Source organism: Haliotis asinina, chromosome 9 (genome assembly GCF_037392515.1).
Source record: "Haliotis asinina isolate JCU_RB_2024 chromosome 9, JCU_Hal_asi_v2, whole genome shotgun sequence".
Classification (NCBI taxonomy): Eukaryota; Metazoa; Mollusca; class Gastropoda; order Lepetellida; family Haliotidae; genus Haliotis; species Haliotis asinina.
In genome coordinates, this window is record NC_090288.1 from 54,373,183 (window position 1) to 54,384,960 (window position 11,778).

Consider the following 11,778-nt stretch of genomic DNA (forward strand, 5'->3'; position numbering starts at 1 on the left):
GGTCCAAATTCCAGTACTGGTATTGGCATACAGCCTGCGATACCATACATCACAGTACATCACAATACTAAAAAAATTAGTAACGACTATTTGTTGCTAAAGTATGCGATACGATACATATGACAATACCAGAATTCCAACACTCACGCATCAAAACAAAAGCAATTTAAAGAATTTTGTCAAATTCCGCCTACGTTTTTCAACGTCCATTCAGAAACGAGATAGTGAAGTTTATACACGGACTTTGAGAATGCTAATAATACGCGGGCGCCTTGTTTGACAGTTCAAGAAGCAAGACCTTGCAAGAAAATGTTTACTTAAAAAGGGAAAACAAGTAAGCGTGTATTTCATCATCAAACAAAAGTAAGTCTTTTTTTCTTGACAGATAGCGCAACAAAAATCGATGTATCGGGACCCATTTGAAGTAACGTATCGGAATATACGACAATGTAAAACTTTGTATCGATTCAGTGTATCGGCGGCCCATGGGTCGATGCATCGATGCGTATTACGATGAATCGTGACACCACTACGAAACTCCATTGATCACAGGCTACAGTCGTATGGATGGACGATGAAAGTCACTCGTAAACCTTGGTCGGTGCGGATACTTAACAGTATTCCGCCCAAAGCCACAAACAATATGTCACAAATCATGTAAATCGTAAAGATTTACAGGGCACCAAACATAATCAGGTATAACATCTCTTTGGCAGCAATATATCGATTAAATCCAAAGGTTACAACTGGCCGTTGGACGTCAGTGTGATGTGCGTGTGACAGGAACCCTTGGTCGTAGGTTCAAACAGCGGTTTATCGTGATTAGTTTCCTAAGAAGCAAATAAAGACATTACATTAGATTCACCACTAACTGGTGTGAAATGGTTTGTCTGTTTGTTTGTTTTTAACGTCTTTCGCAGCAATAGACAGGTAGATATAATCGAGTCTGGACCAAACAATCCTGCGATCAGCATCATGACAGATGTGACTGACTAGTATGCAAATCCAAATCCAAAAAAGAACAATTGGTACCATTTATTGTCTCTGTAAAATACAAAAATACAAATAAAATAATTATTGTTCTAGTATGGCATGTGAGTGATGAAGGATAACGTCAATATGGACTAAAGATTCATAAATGATGTTCATTACATCATTGGTTGTTTGAAACACTTTTTGCGTTCTTGTTGAAAACTGAAAACCCTCTTCGCGAGTTCTTTACCCTGATACCAGTTGTGGGTGGGTTTGATGTCATGTCGCATTGAACAGTCATAGTTATAACACGGAGCGTCTGCTTCAGATGGGGAGAATGTCAGACACGAGGCGGGGCTAAAACAATCACCACTTTGTTGAAACCAACTAACAAATTGTAGTTCAGACAAACCCATAAATATAATCGGGGTAACAAATGATTCGAACCGACAATCATCGCTTAATTGCGTTTCCAAGGCACACTCTACACAGCGAAATGCATCATGTGACATTAATGCACACACTTGCTTGGCATAATATAGAGCGATCCCAGCGTGACATTTGAGTTTGTGTTGATGGTTTAAAAATTCTGAAAATGCTATGGTGCAGTTTTACTTTTTTTAAATGTTTTGCTATGAAATGTGCTTTGGCCCTCTGTGAAACATATATACACCTACTCCAATTTTAAATAGGAAATATAAGAAGATTGATAGCAGATAGCTGTAACATGGCAATTGTACTGCTGGTGTGGCATTCGGCAACGAATGAAAACTGCGTGAGTGGACAGGACATGCATACCACTTTCCCGAACAGCTGGTGTAGGTATATATTTTCATGGACACATTTATATAACTCATCGTCATTTTGCCTTTTAATTCTTAATGTTCCGATAGAGAATCGAGACTTAATACCCTCTTTGCACAGTTAACATTACACATCCAATCGAAATCAGTGCAATACAAGGGAATGTGGAGATCATGTCCACGCCATTGACAACCGTCTCATTGCGCCTTCCTGCAGATCATAACGGGCACCTTGGAGTGGTTGATGACGTAATTGCTGATACTTCCGGTCACTGTCCTGCGGAACATGCTGTGGCCGCGGTTGCCCATGATGATAAAGACAGCTTTCTCCACTTCCGCAGCATGACAGATGGCGTGACCAACGTTGCCAGAGTATATGGCGCGAGCCTTCCCCTTCACCTGGTGGGGAAAACATAAGTCAAACCTTAGCGTAATTTTCATATGTGTGTGTGATCCAGATGAGGTCTGGATCTGTTATTTATGACCAGGAATCACCAAATGGGGACAATCATGAGAACTGGATCTGATATAGTCAGGGATTATCAGTGACAGTGACATGATATCTGAATCTGACATAGCTAGGAATCAGCAAAGGGAGACCTGTATGGTGTCTTCATTTGTTATAACCAGGAATTGCCAAAGAAAGACATGCATAAGGTCAAGGAGGTATTATAACAAGGAAACAAACAAAGGGAGATAAGCGTGAGGCCTGGGTTTGTTTTTACCAGGAAGCAGATAGAGAGACAAGGATAGGGTTAGGATTTGTTATGACCATGCTCCCAAGAGAATACAAAGTTGAGATCTGGATCCGTTATTACCAGGAGAAAGTTGGGGGTAATAAACATGAGGTCTGGATCTGTTATTACCAAGAGTCAGTAGAGGGAGACAAGCATGTTGTCAGGATCTGTTATTACCAAGAGTCAGTACAGGGAGACACGAGTGAGGTCAGGATATAGTATAAAAATGGGGGAAATAACTTGGAGCTGTTATGGCCAGAACAGAAATGCAATCAGGTCTGACAAATCCGTGCAGCACACCTTGCAGCTCAGGAGCTTCTCTCGGGCTGCGTGGAGGTCTTTGTTCACTTTCTGCATCTGCTCGTCCATCAGTGTGGCCAGGTTATCTTTGTTGAACTTGAACAGTGCTGTGGAGTACCAAATCACTTGGCTATATATACACTGGTCAAAAACTATAAATACTACAACGCTGAGGTAGAGCTATTCCACGGCACACTGCAGAACATATGTAATGCTGTACTGTTGAAAGCGACACTCACTCAGATGTGACATGAATAGCTCGGGAGTTACCTTCATTCCAAGTGCTTTTAACTGACTGGTCCAGCTCGGGAACAGTTACCAAGACAACGAAGTCCTGAGGTGTCCAGATGTTGTCAACATAGACTGCAATAGAAAAGATACCGATAATATATCTATACTGCTACTACTACTACTACTACTACTACTGCTGCTGCTGCTGCTGCTGCTGCTGCTGCTGCTGCTCTTACTACTACTACTACTACTACTACTACCGCTGTTATTGATGGTACTACTACAACTATTACTACTACTGCTGTTACTACTACTACTACTACTACAACTACTACTACTACCAATACAATGGCAACGACGACGACACTGACAGCCAATGACGCTGCTCCTGTTATAGCTTCTACTACACTGACATGAAATAGAATATTTACACATGCTGAAAAATTGTTGAAGAAAAAGATGTTCATGTTCATAATAATATACATGTATACTGATCGGAAAATGTAACTGTGCCTTCTGGAAAAGGTATCTAATTAAAATTAATAAACAAAATCTCACCCACAGTCATCGCATCAAGCCCATCAACGAAAACACTCCTACCTGGTGACGGGAGTGAGAGAGCAAGTATAATCTGCATCGTTTTTGGCTATGTATGTTCGTGACACGCGAACGCTTTATCCACTTGGCTAACCCGCCGCCCCTGGTAACAGGAGAGAGAGCAGCAGGGAGAGTAACATCTTATTTAGCAATGTCAGTATTGGGTGTGACCTTCATTTCCGTTTATGCATAGGAGGTAACGATTGCGAGGGATATTGTCAAAAAATATACATAAGATATGTAGAGCTGGTTCTGGTCCTGTCGTTGACGTCCATCCCCACACATCCATGTTCCGATGGGAGAGACCTGGAGAAATTTACACTGCCACAGAGATCTCCTACAGTCGCCCCGATTCTCGAAACAAACTTACGTTTTCATTCAAATTTCAAAATGAGTTTGACAGTTTGAAACCGCTGTTCCTACTCTGTCGAAATTCCAAAACAAAACAGACAACTCATGTAACCTATCTAACTAATGCAAATTGTCAACTAAGAGTGATTTTAATATCCATTTCAGTTTTGTCTATTTTCCTGCTTTGAGTAAAAACTGTAACTGAAGTCAGACCTCAGACTTAGGTTTGTTTCGAGACATCGGAGCCTGGTTCACCATCAACGGAATGTGGAACGGCCTGCAAAGCTTCATTTGCATATGTGAGTGCTTTAAGATTACCACCACTGATAACCAAACATTGTTAAGACCACGAGACGAGGTTGTTTGTGTAATTTGCCTTTACCTTGGTTTCATGTACAAGATGCGAACCATCATACGATGTCTGAACAAACCGCAGTATGTACTCCCCGAAAATAAAATTCGTTCCCAGACCGACATTTGACTAGAACATGTCCTCATCCTAGAGGACTAGAGCATGTCCTCATCCTAGAGGACTAGAACATGTCCTCATCCTAGAGGACTAGAGCATGTCCTCATCCTAGAGGACTAGAACATGTCCTCATCCTAGAGGACTAGAACATGTCCTCATCCTAGAGGACTAGAGCATGTCCTCATCCTAGAGGACTAGAGCATGTCCTCATCCTAGAGGACTAGAGCATGTCCTCATCCTAGAGGACTAGAGCATGTCCTCATCCTAGAGGACTAGAGCATGTCCTCATCCTAGAGGACTAGAGCATGTCCTCATCCTAGAGGACTAGAACATGTCCTCATCCTAGAGGACTAGAGCATGTCCTCATCCTAGAGGACTAGAGCATGTCCTCATCCTAGAGGACTAGAGCATGTCCTCATCCTAGAGGACTAGAGCATGTCCTCATCCTAGAGGACTAGAACATGTCCTCATCCTAGAGGACTAGAGCATGTCCTCATCCTAGAGGACTAGAGCATGTCCTCATCCTAGAGGACTAGAACATGTCCTCATCCTAGAGGACTAGAACATGTCCTCATCCTAGAGGACTAGAGCATGTCCTAAGTCTCATCTAGACCTGTTATCTTCGTGTTGCGTTTCACTGCCCAGGTTTTCGGATCTCGTTCTTTCCGACTGAAGACTTGCCGAGAAAAACGGCTTATGAGATGGAGAACGTGTAAGTGACGTGGTGACGTGGTTTCTCGCGGCCTTCCACTCCTCGATCGGTCAGTTGTCGATCGCCCTTTATTGCTGAAGACGTTCCCTCAAGCTGGACGATACACTTGCGCGAGTCTCTCATGTAATAATTAACAGTTTAAATGATAATTTCTTAAGAAAACAGCAAAAAACAGACAGATTGTATCCTTATCCAGACTTGCCACCTTAAAGGACACAATTACTATACATCCATATGCTTAGATCTCTGTACAGCCTAGGAGCAAGGCTATCTGGACGAGTACGCTCAAACGTTCGTGCAATCTCGTCACGTGTGATTCCAAACTTGGTATATCGGTGTCTCTCTGCTCGCTTCAGACTGACAAAATGTCATTTCACTGTGTTCTTTTATTAGATGCATTTGGTTATATCATGAAGACGTAAAACGTAAAGCTGCTGTACAGACATTTTTGCCCCAGAAATAAGACTGCTTTAGGACCTATAATAGTATCTACAATAGAAGTCTAACAGGAGCCCAGGACACTTCTTGTGCTTAGGGTCCTTACACACGTTTGTGTCTGTGATCTGGAGGGGCGGTAGGGTAGCCCAGTAGTGAAACCAAAGACCCAGGTTTGATTCCTCATGGAGGTACGTACCTATTTCCTGTGTCCCCCGTCATGATATTGCTTGAATGTTGCTAAAACGGCATAAAACCAAACTCATTCACTCACACACTCATTCTTGTGAGCTCCCCATCCCATTGAAATACTGAAACATATACTGTACAATGCTTTATACGGGATCTGGAAGTGAGGCGAGTGTCGCCTTCGTAAGCAAAGAGCATGTGGTCTGTGATATCTGACCTGTTCCACATTGCGAGTACTGTTTCTTTTATCGCCCTCCAAATCAAGGCTTCGGCCGTCATATAATCTAATCCCTGAGTGATTGGAAGTTGTATAAATGTCGTAACACATAGGTTCGTTTATGGCCTAATAAACTGTCAAAGTTTAACGACTGTGAAAGGTTTGGTGAAGTAATACTTGAAAAGTTGATACTTTTAGTGCCCTCCATTGTTCAAACAATGGTCGATGCTGTCAAGCAACAGACTCAAACGCCGTTCAATGGTTGGATATATCTTTGGAATAATCCTTTCTGCCTCATCCAACACGGATTCACAAAATTAGAAGTCGGACAACATTTAGTCTAGACTGCGAGCATTGAGTACACCTCAGATAAGTGTAAAGTGACCTGACTCCCATTTCAGACTTTGCTGGCTCCGGAAAACAAACAAATTATGAATATAAGAATCACTTGTGGCAGCTTGCTTGTAGCAAGGGAGATTGGCGTGACAATCTGGGTTGGTGGTTGCAATCGACAAGTACATGACTTCCCCCAAGTGACTTCTTCTTAATCCCCCAGCACACGAAGCTGTAGGTACAGAGAATGTTTCTTTAAAGCCATGATTGTTTATGCCTTTTGTCACTCTGTCATTCTGTCACAGCCATTGCATGATATCATCATGGCAGAATCTTAGGAAAATCAGTTTTTGGCCGACCTTTACACAGAATATGAAGTTTGCAAGAGAGTTTTAATTCCTAAGGAATCGTATTTTAGCATGATAGAAAATTTTGAAACAGCCCCAAGAACTGGTTTAACAAAGGACAGACATGAATACTAAATACTATTAAAGTAAGTATAACAAGTGAACAAATCATTAGGCTAACTTTGTATAGTTCATGACATGCAATTCATTCTTAATTACTTTTTTTTAATCTCATATATTTTTAGGTTTGAGATACTGCAGTGTGGTGACGTAGAAAAGCTCTACAAAAAAGCGTGCCTCCCAAGATAAGGATCCAGTATGCTATGCCAGTATAGAAGACACGTACCATGTGGTCAAGCGGGCTCACATGACCACAGGTCATGGTGGACGCGGTCGGATGGCCAAAGAGGTCAACAAGAAGTATGCCAACATCACTCGCGAGGCTCTTGAAGTTTTCAAGTCTTACTGTCGTGAATTTCTGAAGAAGGGCACACGCCCAAGGACCAAGCTACGGTGTGATGGTACGTCCCATTCTCACAAAGGAATTCGCCTCAAATGTTATGTAATTGTTATGTAGATCAAATGGATCATGATCCATCAAGACCACCTGATCAGGTTTAATATTCGAGGAGCATTAACCTCAATGCGAAGATGTCCACCCCGTTCCTCTTGGATAGGAGTACCTGTGGGTTAATAACTGGATAGACAGGTCCACATATGATCCAGGTATGATTGATTACGATATGATTACAACAAAGAAATAAACATGACGAGGATTCTTTTCGTCGAACACACCACATGCATCAACCACATTCAACACAGTTGCAGGACCTGACATCTGTGCAATATAGAATATCTAATTTTTAAAAACCAGTACACTTACATTCAAGGGCGTAGTTCGAATGGTCGCTTCCATCTACAGCAACGACAACTATCCTGCTACCCTCGGGGACAGCGTCGTGGGCGTGGGTGTGAAGTTCATGGGAGTCTGCCATTCTGTTGTATCAGTCTGTCTGTTTCTAGACCGCAATGACCGGGTGGATGCACCCGACCGTGAAGCCAATATCACTTACCCCACCACTGCTTGTCCAACGCTAAACACTCGTGGCTACTTTGTGCTGTAGTGTATCTAAAGCTTGGTTACTCAGCTTCAAAGGCATGCGACGAGTTGCTTGATGACACTGAGTAAAAAGATCATCCTATCCTTTCAAGGACATTTTGTTAAAAAATCCTCAACCATAGAACGTATACAATTTCTTGAAATGTATATGTTCAAAGTTCCCTCGTAGTACGCTCCCTTCGCTTATAAAAAATAAATGTGTGGTTATTCTGTATATTTGCCTTGATACTGGCACTGAGCAAGTTTAATTGTTCAGAAATCGTGATTCGTTTGAACAGGGATACTCTATAACAGGGATTGGTCACTCGCTAGCTTTCCTTACCATTTGTACTAATTAACGTGTGCCTCGTCATGCTCCACTGCACACGTCGACTTGGTTTGTTCTCAGCGCAAATCGGCTGCGCTTAACAGTATTTCAACCAGTTTACTGTCGGAAACTATCGGCATCTCCCGGAGTAATACTCGGTAAATTGGAGTAGGCTCCCCTGAATGTTGTCACAAGCTGCATTCGTAACTACTCGGGTCATTCCGGAAAGCCGGATGGCGTTACGGAAAGAGGCGAGTAGTTACGATTGAACAAGCTGGTTACACTTCCTGTCGCCGAATGATGCATGTGTGGATTAATGAGAGGACTTGAGAATGTGTTTACACATTGCCTTGTTCAAAGACTCTCTGTTTATGTGACAATTTTGATACAGCGTTCGAAACGATCACCAGCCCAGAGGCCCAGCGTCGGTTGTTAATGTATCAGGCCAACAGTTTCAGTTATCTGCAGGCCCATGTGGTCTTCTGTCAATTAGATCTCATTTCTTTTCAACTAGCATCGTGCCCATAATTTGTATTAATGTTCAGGAATTATCCTTGATCCCTCATGTTAGGATAACTTCCAGTTTCACTTCATAGTATTATATATTCAGTGCCGCATAGGAATGTCAGCAGTCTATAACTAATGTAAACTTCTCTGTGCTCCATACACTTCACTAATGGATTTTGTAGGGACTGTGAAACTCTCTACAATGAAGACTATTTTGTTTTTATTGGTTTGATTTCAACAAAATGGGTATGCAGACTTTAAAGACTGCAAGTGGCAGCAAGCCCTGATGGCCAAATGGCAAACTAAAGGTTATGATGTTATTATATGTATTTCAAATGACCTGTTACACAATTAAAATGTCTCATTATGTTTCAGTGGTTTTCTGTTTGTGTGGAATGCTTAGGCTGCATAAAAATATGTTTCTCAGGCACATTCTTTTCAAAAGTGACGAGTAAGACTTTGATTTTTAATTTTTGATAGAAAAAATGTGACGAGGGAGGAACACATTTTTATTTCTTTTTCCTTCAGGAATACAGTTTGGAAAGTTAAGCACATGTTAATGAGTTGTAGATTCAGTCACTCTCATTCTTACAGACACTCAGTCTATAATGGACAAATGGACGGTCGTGGCAAAGTCGAAATTTTTTTTAAGAGGGCAGTTAATGAAGATGACCAGATGTCTTCCTGCATGTGCGCAATTGCATGGATACTGACAGAATGTCAACTGACACAGTCACTCCCCCCTAAAAAAACAGAAAGTTTAAAACCATCACAAAGCGTTAAAAAGTCCTTTGCAGTTTTGTCAAATATCAACAATAGTTTCAGAACTAAAACATTCAAGCATCAAAGGCATCTATGGCAGATTAGAACAGATCAGATATGTCATACCTCACACTTTCACCAGATAGAATATTCCCCTCAATACTTAGAGGTGTATTTGAAAGAAATGAATTTTAGGACGACTAAACACATTCAAACATTGGCTTGTAGTAATGAGTGATCAGATCAGATCAGCGATATGTCATATTTTTCACACACATGAAATACTTGTGAATGTATACACCCTACCAATTATTTTTTTAATTCATAAAATCATCACTATTACTTCCAAACACCTCTCACCAGATGGAACTTTTTTCCCTAACAGAAATTAAAGGTGTGTGTGAAAGAAGTTTTTTGAGCAATAACTAGAAACACTCAAAAAATGCTGTGTAGTATTTCAATGGCGGATCAGAACAGATCAGCGAGATGACACGTTTTTCACACACCTCAAATAAATCCTAACAATATGTTTAGACTATCAAATTATAAATATTACCTGCAAACACCTTTCGGGTCATTGTATATTCCCCTCATAAATATTTAAGGTGCATGTGAAAGAGGTTTTGGAGCAATAACTAGAAACACTCAAAGTTATACTATTTCAATGGCGGATCAGAACAGATCCGCGAGATGGCACATTTTTCAACACCTCAAAAACACCCTACCGATTTTTTTTAAATTATAAAATTAGCACTATTACTTCCAAACACCTTTCACTAGATGGTATGTTCCCCTAATGGAAATTAAAGGTGTATGTGAATGAAGTTTTTGAAGCTGAAACAAAAGCACTCAAACAACGCCGTGCAATATTTCAATGGCGGATCGGATCAGGTCGGCGAGATGGCACATATTACACACACCTCAAGTACGTCCTAACAATTTATTTTAGATTATGAAACTATCACTATTACCAGCAAACACCCTTCGCCTGATGGTAAATTCCCCTCATAAAAATTAAAGGTGTATGTGAAAGACGGTGTTGAGCAATATCTAGACACACTTCAAACAACGGCGTGTAGTATTTCAATGGCGCATCAGATCAGATCGGCGATCTGCCACATTTTTCACACCCCCCAATTAAACCCCAACATGTTTTTAAGTCACAAAACTATCACTATTGCTTGCAGATACCTTTCAACTAAAGGTATAACTTCCTGCTAAAACATAAAGGAATGTGTGAAAGAAGCTTTTATTGACGAAACTCAGTCAATCTTCGCTGTGTACCGATAATTGAAGCCAGAGAGTTACAAGATGCCGACTTGAAACTTTACTACAAACATATTTTCTTATGCTGACACTAATTACAAATATGTGACTAGAACTGAAGTAACAGAACAGGTGACCTATGTTCTACGTGTAGGATCCGAGTTGTCACAACACTCAGCGAATGTAATCAGCTGTTGAAAATGAACCGAGCTCAATCTTTAATACTAAGCTGCCGCCATATTGTCTCCACTGGTCACGTGACAAAGCGAGACATACGTTCAGCGGTTTTTCGAGGAGTTTCCACTCCCCTCTCTATATAGGCTCCCTGGTTTGAACGACGATTATCTTGTAGTCACCTATTGTATATGATACTAGTACTCATGACAGAAAAATGTTTCATTGTTTAAGGATTCTGTCATGAACGTGCATACAGTAGAACTGTAACTTGAAAACATGTTTCCGCTCAGTGGTTGCATGAGCACGAATAGTACACAATATGCTGTTTGTTTTGAGTGACCCAGTAATTAGTGACGATTTTAGGTTGTACTGTTATTTTAATTGTCACTCCCCGTGAGCAGTTATGTCTCGTGCCAAATGCTATTCTGCAGAATCCATGAGCTGTAATTATTCCCTGCGAATCCATTGCTTGATTTGTTTCAACCTGTTGGTTTCAAAACCACGTGTTAGCGGGATGGATTAGACTTGAATTTGATAAAGTTTGTAGAAAAGTAACTATGTAATTAACTGTTGTTAATGCCACGATGTGTTTGCATGCAAGTGTCAGTTCACTCATTGTATTGTAGTCGCATCATACTAGGCGAGGAAGTCCTGTCCGGATGTGTAGTGATGTAACCAAGGGAGTTGGGGTGAGTTTATTTACCTCAAATGGAACACTGTATAAAGTTTCCCATTATTTTTAATGTTATTTATTGTATGTTATTAGTTAGATTAACTTGTGCAAAAGTGTTATATACCATGTGGCGTACCCTCTGGATCTCTTCTGTGTACTTGAAGTTATTGCAAGTGCTCTTAGTACAGCTGGCTTTGTATGTGAACGATCCTTTATTCCATGCGAATGTTTACATTGAACCTGTATGCACTGTGCACGTTGCAAAATTAGATA

The 11,778-nt window shown here is 40.9% G+C and overlaps 1 protein-coding gene across 1 annotated transcript; it reads right to left on the bottom strand.

The window, feature by feature from the left end:
• Positions 1–1,019: 1,019 nt before the first annotated feature.
• Positions 1,020–7,973, bottom strand: LOC137296626 (uncharacterized). Its single transcript, XM_067828437.1, has 4 exons — positions 7,577–7,973; positions 3,083–3,175; positions 2,813–2,919; positions 1,020–2,174 (listed from the first exon to the last, which is right to left on the bottom strand). The coding sequence occupies exons 1-4, from the start codon at positions 7,686–7,688 to the stop codon at positions 1,974–1,976; spliced, it is 513 nt and encodes a 170-aa protein (XP_067684538.1). The 5' UTR covers positions 7,689–7,973; the 3' UTR covers positions 1,020–1,973.
• Between the last annotated feature and the right edge of the window lie 3,805 nt (positions 7,974–11,778).

Excerpts from the sequence above, each read along its gene's own strand:
- LOC137296626 (XM_067828437.1), bottom strand. The coding sequence starts at position 7,688 with ATGGCAGACTCCCATGAACTTCACACCCACGCCCACGACGCTGTCCCC. Across the intron at positions 3,176-7,576 it reads TTCGAACTACGCCCTTGAAT|TCTATGTTGACAACATCTGG; the intron begins GTAAGTGTACTG and ends TTTCTATTGCAG. Across the intron at positions 2,175-2,812 it reads AGAAGCTCCTGAGCTGCAAG|GTGAAGGGGAAGGCTCGCGC; the intron begins GTGTGCTGCACG and ends TTTCCCCACCAG.